Source organism: Ictalurus furcatus, chromosome 8, assembly GCF_023375685.1.
Source record: "Ictalurus furcatus strain D&B chromosome 8, Billie_1.0, whole genome shotgun sequence".
NCBI classification, from domain to species: domain Eukaryota; kingdom Metazoa; phylum Chordata; class Actinopteri; order Siluriformes; family Ictaluridae; genus Ictalurus; species Ictalurus furcatus.
The window spans coordinates 4,986,976-5,010,955 of record NC_071262.1 but is presented as its reverse complement, the minus strand read 5'-3'; the positions used below and the strand labels follow the sequence as shown (position 1 = coordinate 5,010,955).

General features: G+C 37.1%; 1 protein-coding gene and 1 long non-coding RNA gene across 2 annotated transcripts; one reads left to right on the top strand and one right to left on the bottom strand.

The window, feature by feature from the left end:
* Window positions 1-32: 32 nt before the first annotated feature.
* On the top strand, window positions 33-22,098 carry hspa9 (heat shock protein 9). The gene is made up of 17 exons (XM_053630374.1): window positions 33-261; window positions 909-967; window positions 1,085-1,172; window positions 4,211-4,392; window positions 6,826-6,950; window positions 7,079-7,152; window positions 10,628-10,734; window positions 10,822-10,984; window positions 13,951-14,043; window positions 14,394-14,603; window positions 15,742-15,969; window positions 16,448-16,552; window positions 16,871-16,988; window positions 17,082-17,176; window positions 18,842-18,934; window positions 19,016-19,156; window positions 21,641-22,098. The coding sequence occupies exons 1-17, from the start codon at window positions 184-186 to the stop codon at window positions 21,716-21,718; spliced, it is 2,037 nt and encodes a 678-aa protein (XP_053486349.1). The 5' UTR covers window positions 33-183; the 3' UTR covers window positions 21,719-22,098.
* On the bottom strand, window positions 15,834-17,821 carry LOC128611104 (uncharacterized). The gene is made up of 2 exons (XR_008386501.1): window positions 17,562-17,821; window positions 15,834-17,390 (listed from the first exon to the last, which is right to left on the bottom strand). It is a non-coding gene; the product is annotated as an uncharacterized LOC128611104 (long non-coding RNA).
* Window positions 22,099-23,980: the final 1,882 nt, after the last annotated feature.

Here is a 23,980-nt window from a genome sequence, read left to right as displayed (position 1 = left end):
CGTGTCATAAAGCCATGTGGTTTACAGGATAGTTCTAGAAGCATATTACCGTCAAGGTGGAAGTTAGCTACTTGTAGCTACCGTCAGGCGTTTAATAGAAGTAATTTAGTATAAATTATTTGTAGCTGCTTTCTTGGTTTGTTAATAATATATATATACACCGGTGTTTACAAACTAGGGAAAATGTTAAACGTCGCAAAAGCAGTTTCACGGACCCTTTCTCCAAACTGCGTTCAAGGTGTACCCTTTCTAGTGAAAAAGGTGGGTTATTATCTCTGGGTATACATAACAAACTTGAGTTTTCCTTTAAGAAACATTTTCACCTAATGTATAGCGTTACAATGATATCTCTCACTGTGCTAATTTGTAGATTTAGACGTTTGGTTTCTCAATGTCATGTAACTACGTGATGAACAAGCTAACGTTAGCAACATTTCAGAAAAGCACATTTACGTAACTACGTGTTTGTTTTGAAGTTGGTCGTTTTTAGTACTGCGTGTGATGTTTTTATGAGCAGAGTCTGTATTGTGCTAACTAGATTCATTTGGATTTAACTTCTCTCGCTGTTCAGTTTTTCGGTAGAAATTGCCTGTCTACTACAATTGTATATTTGTTCTAGCTGTACAAGTGTCGATATAGAAGTCTGAATAAAGGTATGTAATGGGTATAGTGGTGTCTTTAGTTTTCTCTCCAGTGGTCAGTCTTTTCCTATTCTTTTATTATTATATGATCCATAATTCCATTGTGTGATTATGAAAGACCCACTCAGTAGTTTTTTTTTATTTTTATTTTTAAATATACAAGTCTTGAACTGATGTGGGTCCTAGTTTTGAGTATGTAGCCAACTACAATCAACATGTTAAGTCATTCTGCAGTAAAATTTTGTCTAAAAGCAGTCATTTTCCTAGGCTTGCTGGAACCGGTTGCTGGAAAATGCGGTTCAGACTGCATCCAGACGTGAATATGCGTGAGTAAAGGGCAGCAGTTGTTAGTTTTTAAAAATGTGTCCACTGTCTTTAAGTAATGTCTTAATTGCATTTGTGTATATTTTTCCTGTTGTGGTGTTGAATGGATGTTATTACAGTTCAGACGCAATCAAAGGCGCAGTGATCGGGATTGACTTGGGGACCACAAATTCTTGTGTGGCTGTTATGGATGGAAAACAAGCAAAGGTCAGATGTCTCTTCTATTTCACTAATAAAATTATATTTTTGATGGCTTATATTTTTATGTGTTTTGACCTTTTTAAACATGGGTTATGTCAGTGTATTTTCATTATAAGGGCTGATGGATCAAGAATTCTATGTGTTTGGGAAGAGGAGTATATTAAACTGTTTACTGTTATACAGTTGTTAGGAAAATGCCGTCTGTGATGCCGGTGTTTTGAGAAGGTGCAGAGTGTTACCTAAAAAAAAAGAGGTCTTGGCTTTTTTTTTTTTTTTTTCCCTTCTCCAAGTAACCAACTCTAATATAATTGCAAATGATTGACCTTTCCTTTGTCATCCTCACTCAACACAGCAAAAATGTTATGTTTGGGGCCCAAAAAAAAAAAGATCCACGTGAAGCTATATATATATATATATCACAATAAAGATTATGGAGGTTGTAAAGCGGGGGTCGTCAATCTTATCTACAAAAGGCTAGTGTGACTACATGTTTTCATTCTAACCTAACAGCAGGCATGCCTGATTTCTGACTGAAACAGCTATTAGGTTTGTCTCCTACTTGGCCTGGATGAAAACGTTCTATAAATGTTACAGGTGTAGAATCAGAATATCATTCACAAGTTCAGTCACACCCTAGATCTTATTTTGGCATCAGTGGGCCTCATTTATTATGCTGGATATGAACGGATTTCTTCATAAATAAACCGAAGAAATTTGGTATTCATGAAAGTCTTGTAATTTCTGACATGTTTGTGGCATTCTAGCACATTCTGTCTAACAGTCACTAAGACACTTTGATTTGAATGTAAAAATTGCAGTTTGTCCAACGTATTGAACTTGGTGTTCCTGAAGAGAAAAACTTACCTAGTACAAGTGTACAGATAATGGGATATGTGTCTGCTCAGAATTTACCTAAATAAAGAGCAGCTGTTTCTGTAGGAGTTACCTTCTGGTTTCTTTTGACTGCCGAAGCCATGGTCCACAAAGAGATTACAACACATGTACAGGCTCTCGTTGGGGAAAGGTATTGCTCAGGAGAGGGATTTTGGAATGGAATTTCCAAAATGCCATGTACCATAGAACACTGAAGTCCATCAACAAGAAGTGTAGAAAATGGGGCTCCACAGTGAAATTAACAAGAGCAAGATGTCACGCAGGGGATGCTGGGGGAAAGAGTTTGGGGAGTGAGTTTCAAGGGGACAGTATTCCAGTTCAGACTGCCTACATTGTTTTTGGGAAATAGTGTTTCTTTTTTATACACTCGAAAGCCTAGAAATACATGCATGTATACATACAGGCTGTACCCAACGGGAAAACTTTTCTATCCGCATGCATCCGAACAAGACCGATCAGACCACCTCAGGAAAGTTAAGTGTCTTAACGGAGCTGAAAATCTTAACAGAAACAGTTACTTTAACAGTAAAACTTTACTAGTTGAAAAGTAGTAGAAACTTTTATATGGATAAAGCTGCATGCATGTACCTGAAATGATCCTGGTTTAATCAGTTTTGAACACCTTTATTCATCTTAATTTATTTTCACTATCATAGCTTGCTAAGTATAATATCCACAGTTATGTCAATAGTGACAGATATGTAATGTTTATGAAGTGTATTGGCTGTCATTTATGCAGATTCTCAAGCCATTTTGGGCTTTTACTGTGCCACTTTCGTTATTGCATTAACACAGGCCTGTCACTCTTTCTTTTGTTTATATTCAAAAAAAGGCAAGAAAGAGAGAGGAGAGTCTGAAGGGGAGAGAGAGACAGTCAGTTGGGCAGGATGGAAAAAAATATATAGTAAATTACTTAGGGTCATCAGATTTTTTAAAAAAGCTAGGAGTGAGAGGGCAGAGGGCCGTGATATGGAAGATAAGGATGAATGAATTCCTGCTAAACTTGGATTTCATTTCCAGAATCTCTCATTCCCCTAGAGAAATGGAGTATGATGTGGGAAACAAAGTGTGTACAAGATTTTTATTTGTTGTTTTTGTCTTCTCAACATGGAGCATTAATTTAACAAAATTTTCTGGTGCCTTAAACCAGAGGTTCCAGTCTCTTGGCTGCTGAAAGGGATGACTTTTTAGACATTTGTTGCATTGTGCAAAGGCTAGTTTATTTCCACCTGCATCTATGACATGAGAAAATGATACCCATATATCTGACTTGCCTGAGATTGGCTTCTTAGCACTAAACTGACCATTTTCCAAGCCAACTTCGACATCCTTTGACGACAGCGTACCTGTGCTTTGTCCTGTCATTCATATAACCTGCTCTGAGAACTGTATAATGCACATACTGTGTGCACGGGCGAGTACATTCAGCATCATGCTTTCAATTTGTCAGACCGCCAGCTCCTGCCAAAAATACACCAGAGTTACCGACTGTTACTCACTTTAAAGGGGTCATAACATGATTTTGTGTTTGGGAGTGCAGTCTATCGGCTTGTGCACATATAAGCTCCGCAAAGTCCCAAAACTAATATTTTCCCCCAAAGGGATTTACAGAGAATGCTGCTGCAGACCTGCCCGAAACGCGTCGTTTCGAAATCCATATTTACTTCTGTAATTTGTCTGTCACAGTGTGCGCTATTAGCATAATCCTGCCCAAAGGCAGCCACAAAGAAAGAACACTGTTCCTGAGCGGTACAACCCAAACGGGCGATTATAACACAAGCTACACGCAAAGGCTATTCTTGAAAAGTGGGACAATTGCTCAGACAACTTTGCACTTCTGAATCAGAACCTGAAAGTGTGTTTGATTATTTTATGAAGTATCTGCTTTTGACTGTTCAAATGTGGAGTTTTGTGTTGTGGCTCAGTTGTAGACCTCTGCTAATGTACTAGCTAAAATAACCTGCAAACTTTACAAATGTGTAATTGTATCATTTAAACTACATTTTGAATGAGATGAGGTAATGATCTGTGATAGCTTCAAACTGTGACTGTTTTCTGTATTTAAATTTATGAAATGCATATAAAGCTGACTTCACTTTTGCTCATTATGGAACAAATCATTTCTTTAAAAATTTTTTATCTGGCAACAGGTGCTTGAAAATGCAGAAGGTGCAAGGACAACTCCATCAGTTGTAGCCTTCACAGCTGAAGGGGAGAGACTAGTCGGTATGCCAGCCAAAAGACAAGCGGTCACGAATCCGAACAACACACTCTACGCAACCAAACGCCTCATTGGGAGACGCTTTGATGACCCCGAAGTACAAAAAGATTTGTAAGTTTACACTTTGAGTCTGACCACCTCCTTTTTCTTCTTCTCCTTCTTCATCCTCTTATGGGGGGGAGGGAAAGCACCAAAGGTGTAGAGGTATTCTTTAGTGAATGCATGTTTTATTCTTATTCTTTCTAAGTAGTCTATGGAAGCCCATAGATTACTTTAGGCTTTTTATTAAATTTGGCAAAGTGATCGAGGATTGTCTCATCTACCTTCACAGCGACTTTGGTGTGTGCCACTCAAGCCCTCTAACACCAACAATATGGCATATTTATACATACGTTTACAATAATACCTCCAGAGCAGTGTGTTGTTGAAAAGAGATTGCACTTTACTCTGTTTCTTTGGGTCAAGCCAAATTCAGCAGACATGATGCTAACTTTCGCCATATTAGCAGACATGATGCTAACTTTCTGCCACTTTAAATTTTTTTAAAAATACTTCTTTCTATTCTTCTCCTACAAACTGAATCACAACATTGTGAGACTATCCCGGAAAAAAAAAATTGTTCTTTTGATTGTTTTAAATACATGGGACAGTTTGTCCATAACATGCAAACAAATTTGATGGCTAAGCTGCAGGAAGTAACAGGAAGTGAAGGCATATCTTGGCAATGGTGTGATCTATTCTTATCAAACTTATAGATAACTGAAAAATGTCACCCTCAGGGCTGTGTGTTTTTGTTTTTGTTTTTTGTTTGTTTTTTTTGGGATAATTCACCTTTAGGTAGCTCTGTAATTAGCCAATTTGTAGAACTGCTCATAACTTTTGAACCGCTTAACATAAAATCAAGATTCTTATTTCTCTTGATTGCATTGAAAATGGTGCATGTTGCTGAATTAACGAATATGTCATTTTGCAAGCAGGAAGTTGGCCAGTTTATATTTAAAGAAAGTGTTTTTTGCTGCGTCTCCTGCAAATTTTGTCAAAAAACATGAAATGGGGCGGCACACTAAAAAGGAGATATTTTAATGAAAAATGGAAGATAGAGAGCGGAGAAAGGCAGGACTGAAGGTACTGCATGTAAAGGGAAACAATTGATATGTATGATTGAATAGTTGAGTGTTTTAAACTTATTTGAACTTAATGAATGCATGTGCAGCTGAATTGTTTTTGATTAAAATAAACAAAATTGTAACTTTGATTATATATATCAGTTATATCATTTAAAACGTTCAGAATGTTTACATGGACAACGATAATCCGATATTAACCCGATTAAGACAGTAAGAAACTAGCATGTAAACAGCGATTATTGATTGCCTTAATCTGGCTAAAGTCATACTCGAAGTAAACACAAATCGAATTAAGATGTGGAGTATTCCTATTTTAGTTGCATTATCGATGCGCGTTACAGACATGTACACACCTCTTATCATACTTTTAACGTGGTGTGGGAGTTTCTCCTGAAAAGCTGTCTTTGGTCTGTGCCGAACATGTCTGCTGTTACCGTGGCCAAACAGCTCTATCTTTCATTAGTATATCCAGAGCACATTATTCCAAAAGGTCTGGTCGTTGTCTATGTGCTCATTAGCAAACTGTAGTCTTACAAAGGCTTTTTCCTGGCACGCCTCACATGCAGGTCAAATTTGCGCAATCCCTTTCTGATTGTAGAAGCATGCACTTTCACACCAACGGTTGCAAGACTTCCTAGCAGATCCTGTGATCAGAGCATGATGACACCACACACTTTGATAGCAAAGGGAACATCAGACACTAGATATGAGAGGGGTATAAGTAAGACGGGTTCCACTTGATTCCCTAAGCAGTGTGTAATCACTGGCACCCAGTCTGATTTCTGATTTTATGGATTTGAAGGTGTAATAAATGTAGGGGTGTACTTACTTTTTCCATGCGACTGGTGTGTGTGTGTGTGTGTGTGTGTGTGAGTGAGAGAGAGAGATAGATGGAGAGATAGATATGTGTGTGGTTAATTTAAATCATGGAAATTTCTACAAAATGTCAATTTTATGTGTAGTTTGATATAGTGTATAAACTTTATTAATAGGCACTGTTTCAAAGAGGTTCAAATGTTTCATGTTTTGTAGATGCATTGGTGAGAGACATCCTCGCATCCTGTTTTTTTCATTTACCAGCATGTTACAGGAAAGCAGTTTTGAATATTAATATTCCTTTGATAATGGCTCAGATTTTTTCAGAATGTTCCTTAGACCATCCCCAATCAGTGTGCCAAATGTCACAACTTTTTAACATACAGTTTTATGCGCTGCCATAGACAGCCTAGCTAGAAGAAGAACAGCACCTTTGGTGCTTGGCCCTCTAATAACAGTAAGAAACGGTAAAACAATAGTGTGCCTATGTACCTTTGTGTGCTTGGTCCCCTAATAATAAGTGATGGTTATTAATACTGCCACTAATAAGGAGGGTGTTATGCACAATGATCAAATTAACTGTGTGGTTCTTCATTTACAGAAAGAATGTCCCATATAAGATAGTACGTGCATCCAATGGAGATGCCTGGATAGAGGCTCATGGAAAGCTGTACTCTCCTAGCCAGGCTGGGGCCTTTATTCTTATGAAGATGAAAGAGACTGCAGGTAAGAGTCCCTTAAAACAATTTTTCACGATATGATTTCTAAAAACAATTTCTATAATTGCTAAAAATGAATGCTATAATGACAGGCATGGATGTGTGTTCATTGTGTTAATTATTACTATTTTTCAGAGAATTACTTGGGCCATATGGTGAAGAATGCTGTTGTGACTGTACCTGCCTATTTTAATGATTCTCAGAGACAGGTAAAGACTGCAAAAAAGCCTAATATATTTTTATTTAGAAGTTTTATAGTGAAGAGTGAAAGGTCCATTAAGCCAATAAGTTTGGTACTCTATGCTATTAACTTGTTGAGGCACAGTGAATGTGCAACATTATTAGGCTATACAGTTTAATATATTTTCTAAAAATGTGTCTAAGAAACCTCACTATAAAAATGAAGCCCTTCCAAAGCAGTAGTCACTGTCACATCCCCACACAACCTAAGGCTAGCCGCTATAAATTAATATCAATGGTAGTTGGAAAGATGGTGCGATGTTATTGGTAGCCAATTGCTTCAGCTCTTGTTGCAAGAGACTTTATATCTTAACTGTATTTTCTATATTAGTTTTTTTCTACTTGCTTATCTGTCACTTTTCATTCTTCAGCTCTTTTTCTTATGTTCTAATTTTCAGTCTGTTTAGGCACGCAGTTTTTTTTTGTTTGTTTGTTTGTTATATGCTCTGACTGGAGAACCAAGGCGGTCAGCGCCGGTCACTTCATGTACACACACACGATCAGCTGTTGGCGCTCTGAAGATCTGCACCACACTCCGGGATATGGTTCAGTATTCCTGAAGAACTGTTGAGACAGTACAGAGGATGCAGATAATCAAAGGCAAAGAGGAGACATACTAAGCCCTTTATTCCTTCCATCATCATGGGAAAAAGTTAGGTCTCTTGGCATTAAGCTGGACAATCTCAGCACACTGACCTGGACCCAAGAGGAGTATCAGGAGTGCGGTGTGCTTTGTTTCATTGTGACATGGCTGCACAAGGATATTCTGGACTTGAATGCTTCCATTACCCAGCTTTCAGGCAGTGAGGGCAGACTGAGACACTGGAATGAGTGGTAAGAAGAAATGTGGTCAGGTCGCACCGAGAACAAATGGTGTAACCCGGAACATGATACTGTGAAGGTGGGTCAGTGTTGCCCAATTGTTGAACTGCTGGCTGTTGGTTACGTCCATGTTATCTCCCCAGGGAACTTGTTCGTCATTGTGGTTGGTATTTACATCCCCCTGCCAGCTGATGCATAAGCACTCATACATAAGCATAATCGTGAGACTCCAAACTCGGTGTCTGAACTTTTTCACTGTCATTTCTGGAGATTTTAATTATGTGTCACTCTCCAGTACATTACCAAACTTCCTCCAGTTTGTCAGCTGTGTTACTAGAGAGAACATAACACTGGATCTCTTGAATGCAAGTGTGAAAGCTACCTGCATTTCATTAAATACATGATGACTTGCCATCATTGATGGAACAATAAATTCTGAAGGAAAATGTCAGGACATCTGTCTGTGAACTGAATCTCAAGAGAAAGTGCGGCATGCAGCAAGACAACGACCCTATGCACACAAGTCATTCTACCAAAGAATGCTTAAAGAAGAATAAAGTTAATGTTTTGGAATGGCCAAGTCAAACCTTAATCCAATAGAAATGTTGTGGGAAGACCTGAAAGACAGTTCATGTGAGGAAACCCAACAACATCCCAGAGTTGAAGCTGTTCTGTACTGAGGAATGGGCTAAAAGTGCTGGATTGATCAACGGTTCCTGGAGGTGTTTAGTTGCAGTTATTGCTGCATGAGGTAGTCACACCAGACACTGAAAGCAAAGGCTCACATACTTTTGCCACTCACAGATATGTAATATTGGATCACTTTCCTCAGTAAATAAATGATCAAGTATAATTTCATTTGTTTTAATTGGGTTCTCTTTATCTACTTTGAGAAATCTGATGTTTTAGGTCATATTTATGCAGAAATATAGAAAATTCTATTACAAATTCACAAACTTTCAAGCACCACTGTAGCGTCAATGTTGGCTGCTTTTTGTTAACCTGTAGTGTAGCTAACTACTTTTTTTAAAGGGTAGCTTGACAGTAGCTTAACTTCAAACAGTGAGTAGGTTGCAGCTTGAAAGGTTACAGTTTCAAAGTAGCTTCAACACTGCTACGGACGTCTGTGATATTTATCGTCAATTCACGCAGAATAATCGATTTCTGTAGAAATTGCTGAGATGGACGTGTCTTCGGCGTTTATGTGCTGGCAACCCATCACAGAAACCCTGTGCCTCATACGTAACATCATGATGCATCTTATTGTTTATTGTTATTGTACAAAGTGGCACAGACGAAGCAAAAGATGAGCCACAAACTGAGGACAGCTGAAACTTTATTTAGTTTCAGTTTGGGGAGAACGATGTTATCAAATGTTTGAACAAATGGTATTCTATTTGGGAGGAGATTTTTCAGGATGTATATTATATTTCTCTCTGTCAAAGTGGTGTTTGGCGACTGGCCTAAATTTCGAGAACGAATCAACTACCTAAAAAAAAATAAGTAGTCTGGAAAAAGCTAAGAAGCTGAATTTGTTCCTCAAAAGGTTCAGCATGACCCCACTCAAATTAGCTGCTTATATGTACAGTGTTTACACCCCACTGTACTACCAAATCACATACTTATACTGTATTCTATATATATATATATATAAATAATATGCATGTGTATATGTATGTATGTGTATATTTTTTATATATAATATATATTATACTATACACACACACATACATACATATGTCACAAGGGGCAATTGTAATATTTCAATATTAAGATAATGGATTTGCACTAAAGAAAATCCATGATTTGATGTAGTCATATTGTAGCTTAAGACATTATTTGTGTCTTGTGGCTTCTGTTTTGAGATGTACTCAACAACCAAATTATTACAAACTTTAAAACTATGCATTCAAAAATGCTTTTTTGCTCACAGCTGTTGTAAAGAGTGTTTATTTGGGTTATCATATCCTTTCAGAAAATTTTCGGAAATATTCAAACTACCCTGTCTGGCACCAATGAACATGCCATGTCACAGGCATCATGTTTTATTTACTACTTCTGGTCTTTGATCTTAACATTAGCTGAAGCTCTGGACTCATGCTGCTCCCTCATGATTGGCTAGTTAGATTTTACATGAATCTATAGATGTACAGTATAGGGTTTCCTGCTAAATTGGTTGGTGAATGTACATTACAGTAGGTGGTTAGCAGTCTCAAAATTTGCTGTGGGTATCTCGGTGGGTTTGAGACTTCTGGCCTTTTTTGGTCCTATTTTGGCCCTGCTTTAGCCCACCAGAATACAAATGAATAAATAAAATTAATTGAACAAACAACACAAAATTTATTCAACTTCTGGTCCAGAAAGATTTTTTTTAATTTCCTCATCAGGGTTCCTATCCTGATATTACTGAACCAGTTTGTCACCCTTCAGTGTGTCAATGCCAGTCTTCTTTATAATTTTTTTTTCTTCGCACATCATTTTCTTTTTTTTTGCCTTCCATGAATTTTCTATGACTAGTATCAATAATTGTTTTTTGTAACAATATTTGCTGACCAATATTATGAAGCACTTGTGACCTGTTCACTTTTATTTGTATAAACCACTATGCTACAATGATTACAGGCGACCAAAGATGCTGGCCAGATTGCAGGTCTAAATGTACTCCGAGTCATCAACGAGCCTACAGCAGCTGCTCTGGCATATGGACTTGATAAGACTCAGGACAAGGTGTAAGTGTGTGAAACACACTTGTCAAACAATGATTTACAGTTCGCATTTTGCAACTTATTTAATAATGTCTTCTCATCACTTTGCAGTATTGCAGTGTATGATCTCGGTGGAGGCACATTCGATATCTCGGTCTTGGAGATCCAGAAAGGAGTTTTTGAAGTGAAATCTACCAATGGTGACACATTCTTAGGTGGTGAAGATTTTGATCAGTATCTGCTAAGGCATATAGTGAAGGAGTTCAAGAGAGAGGTTTGTATGCTTTTCTTTGTTTACACAAAACCGCAAGTGTATACCTAGATAGGTAAAGTTTGTCTCGACAAACTGTCAAAGCCAGTCTGAAAGTGTGAAACTGTATCATAAGTTTGAGGATATTTTGAAGTTGAGAGAAAGAAAGAAACTGTGACACACAGTTACTGGTAGAAACATACAGGACAAATGGGGTGATGCATGTAGAATGTTGTATGGCGTGAGAAAGTGACAAGTACTGCAGGTAGATGGAGTGAGCATATTACTAGAAAGACAGAAGGAGTGAGAGTGTGATACATGTAGGTTGATGAAAAGAAATATGGAGTGAGACTTGAAACTAGTCATGTGGTACTCGCTAGCGCTGCTCAGGCAAACGAGTCGTGCCCAATTGGCACGTGTTAATGGTTTGGTCCGTATCTCATGAACTGAGTCCTACAAGCAAATTTCTATTTTCCATAAATCTCTCTGGTTCTTTCAAACAAAAAACCTTAAGAGCCATTTAGAACCACAAAACTTGAAAGATGTATACAGCAGGAGATTCTGTGGTCATCTGCAAATTTTATTTTTTTTATTTTATTATTTTTGCCAATCTTCACAAGTTTGGTGTCAAATTACTCAGGAGCAAGTGGAAGGTAGCAATTTTGAATTTTAAGAAACAGTTTTTTCCACTTTCTTCCTTCCAAATTTCATGCTTATTAGACAATATTTGTAGGACTGCACTGGGAGATGAACCTGAGCAAAACATTTTTGGTAAACTTGAAGGGCACGTCCATAAGGCGCTAAAGAAATTTGACCGTGGAGTTGTAATGAAGTAAGGGCAGCAATGGTGTGGCTGATTTTGAACAAACTTTGTAGATTAGTAAATTATCTTAAGATAATTATCCACCACCTTCTTAAGCTTAAGAACTATGAAAGATTATTGATAAAATTCTGTGCAGTAGCTGTCATAAATGTCTTTTTTAAGCGGTAGCATGTCGAGATGCCTGTATTACTTACGAAGCCACATTTTAAATGAGATGAGAGAATGTTTTGATCTAGCTTCAGACTGTGGAAATGTGACAATTTTCTATATTAAGACCGCAATTATGAGCGTATCCTATTATGTATTGATTAACTCCTACTGAATCTAGAATGGACACAATTGCTGTTCTTCTGGATTATCAAAATGAATGTTGGTCTTATTAATTAATATAAGTCTCCAACAATTCATGCTTTGTCTAAAGAAGCAACTAGATTTTAGCTGAAGTCAGGAAATTTACAAAGAAATTCAGAATGTGGCCCTGGTGGTCTGTAGATAATTATTACCGGGATTGAATTGGTAAACTTATTTTTTGTGGCTATGTATGTTAGTATAACAAACTTCAAACGCATTTATGTCTAGGCTTTTATGTGATGTGTAGATTAAGTTTATAAATAACTGCAACACCTCCTCTGCTAGTTAGATAGGGCTTGTGTATATAACTGTATCTGGGATGACTAGCTTTGTTTAATGCTACGTACTCATTTGGTTTATACAAGTTTCTGTTACGCAGTACATTAAACTCCTCATCAGTAATAGTTTCATTAACAATAAGTGCTTTAGATGTAAGATCTAATATTTAACAGTCCTAGGTTTAGATTAAGTGTTGGCTGTGCATTCAGTATGATGTAATTGTATGTTAATTAGGTTACTCAATGTTCTGATTCGTATTTCTACAATAGACAGTCTCAATCTGAGTGAAGACTCAGTACAGCTATCATACGGTCGGTTTAGCCTGCTTCTCTTCTCCCTGGCCTTGGCTCTGGATTGTCAATGATTAAGCCTGTTCTGAGATTGTGCTATTCTGCAAGAAATGCGAGCAGCGCCTTTCTAAGTGGGATGAATATCGTCCCCTCATCCTCTGTTTCTTTCCATCAAACCAAGTTCAACAGACACCATGATGTTAATTTCCACCATATTGGTTTTTCCACCATTTAGATTTTTTTTAAAACAGATTTTATAACTTCTTATACAAATTTTGTCCAATAATCACCAAAGTCACTGAAAACCTACACAAAACTCGCATCTCCAGTTTTTGATATATTGGCCAAATTTTCCATAACATGCCCCAAACTTTGCTGACCTCCTCAGAACCTTGTACTATACATGTGTCAAGCTAGGTTCAAATCCCATATCACCAATCATGAATTACAGCTATTTAAGTAAACCATCTTGGCCTCCTTAGAATTGATTTGCATGTATGGTGGCCATATTAAATATTTAATAATAAAAATGTTTTTGATGGTTATTAAAGTTCACACTTTCCTGAGTAGTTTCACAACAGTGAAATTGGCAAAAAAAAAAAATCTAAGTGGGTGGAGCTAAATGGTTCTTTTGTTTGGGAGAGCCCAAGAAATCATAGTGAAAAGAATTTTGTTCATAGATGGTTTACCAGATATGGACCAAAACGTAAAACCCTGTGTTATAGCACCACCATTGGGCCAGTTGGACCTCTAAATAGGGTTCCATGCAGTAAGTCAAAGCAATGGCAAAGGTCCAAAATAGTTTTTCTTCAATAGCTTTCTTCCTGTTTTACATACAGAGAAGTTACTTAGATGTTCATGTTTAGGAAATTAGGGCCCAATGTCTCACCACCTATGATCGTCATCTGTCTGTCTGCTGTGATCATACTAAAAAGTATCTCAGATGGACAGACAATGTTAGCAAGGTCAAAAATCTGTTAGTTTTTTTGGAATAGCTTCTTCCCTGTATGAGCTATATTTTAAAGGTTTGTGAGGCATACAAATCAGTAACAAGAAGAACTAGACTTATTGGCAGTGGAGGCACCCACACTAACACCACTGGCATCAAGTTCTGCTTGTTCCTAATTATACACATTTCAAAGTGTGCAACATTTCAACTTGTAATTTCAGTTTTTTTTTTATTATTATCCAATGCTATGTAACGTATTACTTTTGCCCATAATTGCCCATGCTCTGTTTTTCTTTAGTCCGGTGTGGATCTAACCAAAGACAACATGGCATTGCAGAGATTGAGAGAGGCAGCTGAGAAGGCCAAATGTGAACTTTCTTCTTCTCTGCAGGTTGGTTTCGGTTTGTATTTTTTAGTTCATTTGCGGTACATTTACACAACATTGATGTCCTAAAAAAGGAAAAGTTTTTCCTTCACGTTTTTGAAAGCTGCCTCAAACAAATATGATATAGGACCGTCTTTCATGTGCATCGGTTCTCCTGACATCCATATTCAGTGCTACTAAAAATTATTTTCTGTATCAAAGATTTTAGAGTATTTCTTTATTGCATCCCATATTAGCCCTAATTCCTTCCATGTTAATTAGATTTAAAAAAAAATACACCTTGATCTGAAAACTAAGATTGATGGTATTGTCTGACTTTTTCCAAATAAAGAATTAAACTTTCTCTTGCAACACAGACTGACATCAACCTGCCTTATCTAACGATGGACAGCTCTGGACCCAAACACTTGAACATGAAGCTTACCCGTTCCCAGTTTGAGGGTATTGTGGGAGATCTAATTAAAAGGACTGTGGCCCCATGTCAGAAGGCCATGCAAGATGCTGATGTTTCTAAGAGTGACATTGGAGAAGTCCTGCTCGTTGGAGGAATGAGTCGTATGCCGAAGGTAACTACTTCCAGAACTGTCCAGAAAGTACAGGGTGTACAATGAACCATAGGTTTGAGAAAGGTGGTGGCAGCATTCAGTTCCTTGTAAGTACAGTTTGGTCCTATTGGTATAGTTGGAGTAATTTGTGAACATGTTTGTTTATTTATTTATTTATTTATTTATTTATTTATTATCAGATGGCAAATGGTATCAGCTGCATTCTAGGAATCCAATTTTTTTTAGCCAGCTCTTATTTTAGTTACTGGAATCAACTTTATTTTTTTTATTATTTTTTTTTAACTATCGTGAATGTTGAAGCATGGTATATAAATCACATGACTCTCATCAGTGATGGCGCACAAGTAGCGGTCTCATTATATTTACATTTATGGCATTTGCCAGACTCACTTATCCATGACCTTCTGGTCAGAGGTCCAATGTCTTAACCACTGAGCTACTGTAACACATCATTTAGTGTACATTGTGTAACTGCCTAATCCATTGTTAAAATGTAACAACAATTTCAATCTAAATATGAAACTGAAACATTTGATTCTGATAGAATTTGTGCTATTCTGAGTTATACTTCTTGCTATCAAAAGGGAACTGGAGCTATTTACATTGTTGTATTATCTCTATTTTGCTATTTCCATTTTCTAAGTAAAAATGGAAAAAAATTGGTTGTGAAAAGACTATGGGGGGGGGGAAACGTCTTTGATGAGGCTGTGAGCCTCTAAGAGTTTGCAGAATGAAAGCAGAACTGAATTTTTTTTTTTTTTTTTTTTTTTTTTTTTTTTTTTTTTTTTTGGGTACCACATCAACAATGTCATCAGGACCCACTGGTCTGGTAGAATTGCTGCCCGTTGTTTGTGTATATAGTGGTTGTGGGAAATGTTTATAGCCAGACCCACAGGGTAAATGGGGGTGTGCGTGGAACCTGTGTGCATGTTTTTTGGTACTCCTCAATAACTCGTACTAACATACTCCAATTGTTGTCTAGTCTGGTAATATAATTATATTTGACGTAAACATCACATCATTGCAGTGTAAGATTGTGTAGGGAGAATTAAATGCTTATCATACAAGCCTAATCAGTATTGTTGCATCCCTAATTAAGTGTTTAAATGTGATGCAAGTTGTTTCTTTCCACTTTTAGGTTCAGCAAACTGTACAGGATCTGTTTGGTAGGGCCCCCAGTAAATCTGTTAACCCAGATGAAGCTGTGGCTATTGGCGCAGCCATCCAAGGTGGTGTGTTGGCTGGAGATGTGACCGATGTGCTCCTGCTGGATGTCACTCCACTCTCTTTGGGAATTGAGACTCTGGGAGGTGTGTTCACCAAACTTATAAACCGGAATACAACCATTCCCACCAAAAAAAGCCAGGTAATTTTCCTGATAAAATAACAATTCAAGTTAATATTGATAAATAAGTAATTCATTTATATAATGTATAATATTATAATTAATTTCTATAATAACTGTGGTAAAAATATAACCATTTTGAACTTGACTTTGCATTAATTTATGCGATGGAAAACTCACAAAATCCTGAAATTTGCATACACCTAACATTTGACAGTACAAAATTCAAAAGCCCCATGGTGGACAACTTAACCGGAGTGCTAAAATTATATACATCTTCATATTATTGTTGTTGTCCTAGAGTGAAAATGATTTTTATTTCTTTTGTTCAGCTGAGGCCATGTCTGTTAATTTGCACAATTATGTTTTTAGCTGACTTGCTGAATATGGTGAAACCTACAGTTTCCAAAATTGGTGTCACCAAAATTGGTGTCAAAATTCTTAGGAGGAGGCTTTAATAACTATCAAGTTGCATTACCTCTCTCTTGAATTTACTCAGGTGTTTTCTACTGCTGCTGATGGGCAAACACAAGTAGAAATTAAAGTTTGCCAAGGTGAGCGTGAAATGGCAGTGGATAATAAGAACCTTGGACAGTTCACACTGGTAAGTCATAGTATACATATATAAAAACTGAGGTTGTATGCATATAAAAAGACTGAAAAATTATTACAATGGAATGAAATACTATTTTATTCTGATGTATTTATGATAACATATGCAAATCAGAGCTTAGATAAAAGATTACATCAGTGTGGCTTTAATTACATGAGCTCTTAAAGGAGCGCATAGCGTGGCTCTAGTTATTTCTCGCCTTTGTCTGTTTGAGGCATTTAAAATAAATAGTTTGTTAACTTAAGGAAAATTACATTACAAATTGGAGAACTATTACTAATTTAATACATGATCTGTTACTGTTAACAGATTGGCATCCCTCCTGCTCCACGTGGAGTTCCACAGATTGAAGTTACCTTTGATATTGACGCCAATGGAATTGTGCACGTTTCTGCTAAAGACAAAGGCACTGGACGTGAACAGCAAAGTAAGATTTGAGGTTTGCCATACAGGTTATTCTTTTAAAAAAAAAATCCTCAGGAGAACTTATGGAATTGTTTCATTTGTTAATTTTTTTCAGTTATCATCCAGTCCTCTGGAGGTCTTAGTAAAGATGACATTGAGAACATGATTAAGAATGCTGAAAAGTATGCAGAGGAGGACAGAAAGAGGAAGGTACATCGGCCTCTTTATAATATGGTATTAGATATACAGTCCCTTGCGAAAGTATTGGAATGGCAAGGCACATACTTTTTGTTTTTCTGTGCACTGAAGGCATCTGGGTTTGAGATCAAAAGATGACAATAGATCAGAATCTAGTGTGGTTTCTGCTTGGTTGGAATGAAAACCTGCACCTACACCGGCCCTTTCCGGATGAAATTGGACACCCCTGGTGTATAGCAAAAAACAATAAATAAATAAATATTACATTGTCATTCCAATACTTTTGGAGGGCTTTTTTTTGTTTTTGTGTTTTTTTTTTTTTTTTTTTTTTTTTTTTTTTTTTTTTTTTTTTTGGGTAAAGGATTTTAAATTTAATTAATTATTCGAAACTTCTGACCTCTCTTGTAAATATACACTCACTGTCCACTTTAATAGGAACAACTGGATACCTGCTCATTTATGCAGTTACCCATTCAGGCGGTCATGTGGCAGCAGCACAATGCTTAAAATCATTGATGCAGGTCAAGAGCTTCAGTTAATGCTCATGTCAAACATAAGCATGGGGGAAAAGTGTGATCTGTGACTTTAACTGTGGCATGGTTGTTCGTGCCTGGTGGTCCAGTTTGAGTATTTCAGAAACTGCTGAGCTCCTGGGAATTTCACACACAACAGTCTCTAGTGTTTACACAGAATGGTGCAAAAAACAAATTACATTGTGTGAGTAACAGTTCTGTGGGTGGAAATGCTTTGTTGATAAAAGGTTTGAGGAGAATGGCCAAACGTCTGAACTGGTAGTAAGTGTGTAGTAACTCAAATAAGCAGTCTTTACAACTGGGATGAGCAGAAAAGCATCTCAGAACACACATCAAATCTTGAGGTAGATGGACTACAACAGCAGAAGACCACACCAGGTTCTACTCCTCCCACCCAAGAATAAGAATCTGAGGCTATCATGGGCACAGGCTCACTGAAACTGGACAGTTGAAGACTGGAAAAAGACCAGGTTTTATTTTTTTTTTAGCCTCAGATTCCAGTTCTTGGCTGACAGGATTGGAGCCCAATGTGTTCTTCTGCTGCTGTAGCACATACACCTCAAACTTCAATGTTTTGTGCATGCTGAGATGCTTTTTATTTCTCACCACGGTTGTAAAGCGTGATTGTGTGTGTGTATATGTATGTATATGTGTGTGTGTGTGTGTATATATATATATATAAAAAAAAATACACACGTCCCTCGTGGCAGCTTGAACCAATCTGGTCATTTTCCTCTGACCTCTCATCAACAAGGCAATTAGACCCACAGAACTGCCGCTTACTGTTTTTTGTTTTGCACACCATTCTGTATAAACTCTAGAGACTCTGTGTGTGTGAAATTCCCAGGAGCTCAGCAGTTTCTGAAATACACAAACCAGCACACACCTGACACCAACAGTCATTCCACAGTTAAATTCAAGGAGATGACACTTTTTTGGCATTCTGATGTTTGATGTGAGCACTAACTGAAGCTTTTGATCTGTATCTGGGTGATTTTATGCATTTTGCTGCTGCCACATGATTGGCGTAAATGAGCAGGTGTTGCTATTGAAGTGGATGGTGCGTATAGAATTCCACATTGGTTTAAACACTATTTCAGTTAATTATTGCATCATTTAAAGTGGGCCCCCCCCTTCTCTCTAGGATCGCGTTGAGGCTGTTAATATGGCTGAAGGCATTGTCCATGATACTGAGTCAAAGATGGAGGAGTTTAAGGACCAGCTACCTGCTGAGGAGGTGAAGCACAGTTATTTACTATGTACACATTTTTGCACAATAAATAGTTATAACTAATGTAATTGACTGTGGGTTCCTCAGTGCAAGAAGCTTCAGGATGAGATCGCTAAAGTGAGAGATCTTCTTTCACGGAAGGACCTTGAGACTGGTGAAAACATCAAACAGGCTGCCACAGCTCTACAGCAAGCATCTCTGAAGCTCTTTGAGATGGCTTATAAGAAGGTAATGTATAATGTAATTTGTTGATCTTTCTGTTTTACAATATAACAAGGCTAAAACATAATGAAGCTACAGTGAAAGGAATGCTGTGTGCCAAATGGGGGAACCATCAAGAACTTAAAGGTTGTATTCATCATTGAGCCCCTTCTACCACAGAGGGGTGAGATGATGTGGAAATAATTGTGAACAGGATCATTCTTAGCTAGTCCAATTTAAGACTCTTTGTAAGTATATGAACAGTGATGAGCTCTGAGGTTTGATGTATTTCACTTATTTAAAAAGAAAAGCCACAAAGAGCATGAGGTCAGTCCAATACTCACCTTGTCTTGAGACTCAGTGACTGAGTCGGTGTGTAGTATTTGTATGTTTCTGTCTAAGCAGTGCTGAAGGGAATTAATCTTTGCCCATCCATTGTTCTTGGCTTTCAAATCTGTCAACTGGAGTCATAAATCTTGACCAACACTGCCCTCTGGATCGATTCCTCATAGTCAAGATCCCATGCAGAAAATAAATAGCTTCTCTTGGTTCAGCTTTGAGTGTCTTGCACAGATGGGAAGTGAAATAGAATGTTTGAAAGTTTGTAATTATTTTTTTTCACATTTGCCTGTTGTGTTTTGTTTTTGTTTGTTTGTTTGTTTAATTTTTGAAACAAACTTAATTTTTCTTATGTTGTAGATATTCCAATCCCAGTTTATCATTTATAATTGATTGATAATTGACATGGCCACCTCTCAAACCCCATATCTAAACTGTTACTCTGTGCTTGACACATTTATTTATGTAATTTCTTATTTAATGTCATACTATTTTTATGTCAGGTTTTTGTCTTAACAGTGGTCATATTGATCCCAAAAAAATGGATCAGGATTTATAAATAAGGGTGTGTTTTGTTTTTTTGTTTAGTTTTTTTTTTTTAAAAAACAGGTATTTTAATAATTTTCAATGTTATAAATGTATATTTATGGCCAGTCGCAGTAGAACTTTTTAGTTATGGTAACTGGAATAAAAGAATGCCGCTCGTCGGTTTTGGTTAAGCAGTGTGAAATGTGTTCGCATGCTGTACAATAGTGGTCATCACAGATCTGCTGTGAATTCTGGGTGGCATGAAATGATGAACAGTAGTGTAGCTTATACTGTGGTCACTAGTTGGACACACACAATTGTATATAGAATGTCTTTACGCTGTAGTATACATTTACGAACATGTATACTACTTTGTGGCGACAGTTTGGGGAAGGCCCACATATGGATATGATGGTCATGTGTCCAACAATGTTCCAACACTTGGACCTCAACACAACTAACTTACAGCAGTTTTGTACCAGATGGTGCAGTATGGCGTGGATCATCACGTTAGACCCATTTAATAATTCCCACTGCTAAGTGAATTGTACCATGCCAAGCCAACAGTATAACACGACAGTCTTCAGCAGTAGTGTATTGATTTCCTGTCAAACGTCCTTTTTTCTGGGTACATTGAAGATAATTAGTTGAGGGATTTTTTTTAAATCAAACTTAACATTTCAGATACATTTTTATTAATGTAAAGTTTATCACTGATACAGTGGTGCTTGAAAGTTTGTGAGCCCTTTAGAATGTTCTATATTTCTGCATAAATTTTCACAAGTCCGACAAGTAGATAGAGAACCCAATTAAACAAACTAGGTCTATCATACTTGGTCATTTATTTATTATGGAAAATGCTCCAATATTACTTATCTTTAAATGTAAAAAGTATGTGAACCTTTGCTTTCAGTATCTGGTGTAGTATCTAGTATCCCTTTGTGCAGCAATGAGTGCAACTAAACATTTCCAGTAACTGGTGATCAGTCCTGCACATCGGCTTGGAGGAATTTTAGCCCATTCCTCAGTTCTTTAAATAAAACGGGGTGCTCACTCACATCTGATAGTCATCCCATTGATTGAAAACACCCGACCTCGTAATTTCACCTTCAAATTAACTGCTAATCCTTGAGGTCCACGTGCATTTGCTACTCACAGATGTGTAATATTGGATCATTTTCATCAATAAATAAATGACGAAGTATAATATTTTTCTCATTTTATTTTAATTGGGATCACTTTGTCTACTTTTAGGACTTATGTGAAAATCTGACAATGTTTTAGGTCATTTATGCAGAAAAATAAAACAAATTTTAAGCAAACTTTCAAGCACCACTGTTTATTTTTGTTGCTGTTGTAAGAAAATGGTCCGTGTAGGTTTTAAACAAAAACCTTTTAAGAATTTGTTCATTTTACTTAAGAAATTGAGGTAATGTTAAGGAACATTTCAGTTATGAAGATACTTTTCACTGATACATGGTGTTATCACAAGTGTAAAGCTATTTTTAATAGGAGTTTGCACCTATTTTTATTGCTGTGTGTTGAAGTATTTTGTTATTTCTTCTAGCTGTGCCAACAAATAGTAAAATACGACAAAATATTTTTTAACATTTACCTTGCTATTTACATTTTAATCTTTTCTAGATGGCATCAGAGAGAGAAGGCAGCACTGACAGTTCAAGCGGAACGGAGACAGGAGAGAAAAAGGAGGGACAACAGTAGAGCCAGTAGAGTGGTGGTTATCGTGGCACTGAAGTACTTGGAAATGTAAACAGTCTTGATCAACTCTTAGTCTCCAGTTATGCTTACATACTGCTTTATCACAATACCATGCATTTGTTATTGTATTACCATCCTTCGGAAATTAATTTCATATGCAACCTTTTTAAGCTACTTTGGTCAAATTATTGTAATTTTTCTAATTGTGTTGTCTGTTACTGCTTTTGTGACCTTTGTATTCAAATTTGTAAATTAAATGTTTTCCGCCACACTCCCATCAAATCATGGTGGGTTTTTTTTTTGTTTGTTTTTGTTTTTTGGCACTTCAACAGAAGGTTAAGATAAAATCAAATAAATATGCTCTAATGGGCTAAGTGACTTAAGATATCTTCTGTAACTACCTGTATAAAGTGCCTTGGAAAAGTATTTGCTTGAGTGACTGACAGGTATGTCCTGAGTGCCTCTATTTTTGCAATTTGTCACACTAAATGTTTTCAGATCCTCATACAACATGGAGGAAGCCTCCAAAGCAGAACATGCGTGCGCACACAGGGTGGAGTCAGGATTTGAATCCCCAACCCCTGAGGAGCAAGGCAAATGTGCTAACCACAAGACAAGAAATAAAAAGGGCATGGACACACATGATGGGACCCTTAAACTAATATTTTGTTGCACAACCTTTTTAGATTCAGGGTCAGACCATCTCAAGTGGTCCAATAATAGTAAAGGTGGTTGCTTGGCTGTTTATGGAGACCTCCGTATCAAGGCTCAGGGTGGTCTTAGCTCCTTGGAACAAAAACTGATCTCTAAAGCACATTACAAGGTACATGGATATTTTGCACATTATTATTTCTTAGTCTTAGAACTTAAGTCCAAATGTAATGCTCAAGATTGCTCACAGTTCCACATTTAGGGGCAAATTGTAATAGAATTGCTTCAAGTCTCTCTAATTTTTTTTAGGATGTTTTTAGCATAGTGTGCATGCATTACACAAAACAGCTTTTAACTGATCATTTTATTTATTGAAGGAAAAAGTTTATGTAACCTTGATGTCGCCCATCTGGAAAAAAGTAATTTCCCCTTTACTATAACTGGTTGTCCTACACTTGGCAGCAATAACTGCAACCAAACCCTTCCACCAACTAGAGAACAGGCTTTCTCATTATTGTGCAGGAATTTCGGCCCACTCTTCTTTGCAGAATTTTTTTAATTCAACCACACTGTAGGGCTTTTGAACATGACCTCCCTATTGGAAGTCTTGCCACAGCATCTCAGTGGAGTTCAAGTTTGGACTTTGATTAGGCCACTACAAAACTAATTTTGTCTCTTATATGCCATTCAGAGGTGAACTTGCTCGTGTGCTCGGGTCATTGTCTGGCTGCATAACCCAGTAGTGCTTGAGTTTCAGATAACAGAATAAGGACTGGATATTCCCCATTCAGCATTTTCTAGTAGAGGGCAGAATTCATGCGCTTGTGTATGAAGTGGCCTAGGCCCTGAAGCAGCAAAGCATCCCCACACGGTCACACTACTCCCACCATGTTTGATTGTTGGTAAGACCTAAAGATTGCTGCCTCACTGCTCCAGGGTCCCTCCAGAACCACTGCAATCCTGGCCAGGAAATAACATTTACTAAAGAGTGAATTTAAATGGATGTTCTCAGTGGAAGTGGTATTAAATAATTCAGATTGTAGCTTAAGTGTAATAGTAAACAAATTACTAGTTTACTTGCTTTGGTGATGAATTTTTCATAAAAATAAGTATACTTGTATGAGGGTGCACTTCTATTAGCTCATACTACAAACTGGGGTGTGGTTGATTGATGTTGAAGCAACTGTTGTAACGTCATGCTTAAGGTTTATTCAGGATTTTTTGAGACATCTACGGTAAGAAGTAATTAGCTTTTTGCAGCGTTGTGGGTTAATTGTGGCCCATTATTCTTAGTGGGATTTGCCAAATCATCCACAAGTTCTTCACGGAGGTTTGACCCTGATGGTTGATGAGGAGGCCTGGAATGTAGTCAGTATGCTATGTAAATATTTAGACACAATGTAGGCTATTATAACAGAGATTACAGAGATACTAAATTTGCCTCCTTTTAAATTAACACTAAACAGCTTAAAATTAACGTCTGTGTGAAATTTTACGCTGTGATCTTTTTTTTTTCCTTGAGATCTTCCAAAGTCTTTGAATTTTGGTGTTTTTTTTTTTTTTACACACGCAGTGTGTAAACCAGAAAGTTTCATCATACTAGTCTATGTAGAA

What these genes read in the sequence shown, in the direction of transcription:
- hspa9 (XM_053630374.1), top strand. Translation starts at nt 184, where the DNA reads ATGTTAAACGTCGCAAAAGCAGTTTCACGGACCCTTTCTCCAAACTGC. An exon ending in TGAAGGAGTTCAAGAGAGAG is followed by an intron (nt 10,985 to 13,950) that starts GTTTGTATGCTT and finishes GTTTTTCTTTAG; the next exon opens with TCCGGTGTGGATCTAACCAA. An exon ending in AACTTTCTTCTTCTCTGCAG is followed by an intron (nt 14,044 to 14,393) that starts GTTGGTTTCGGT and finishes CTTGCAACACAG; the next exon opens with ACTGACATCAACCTGCCTTA.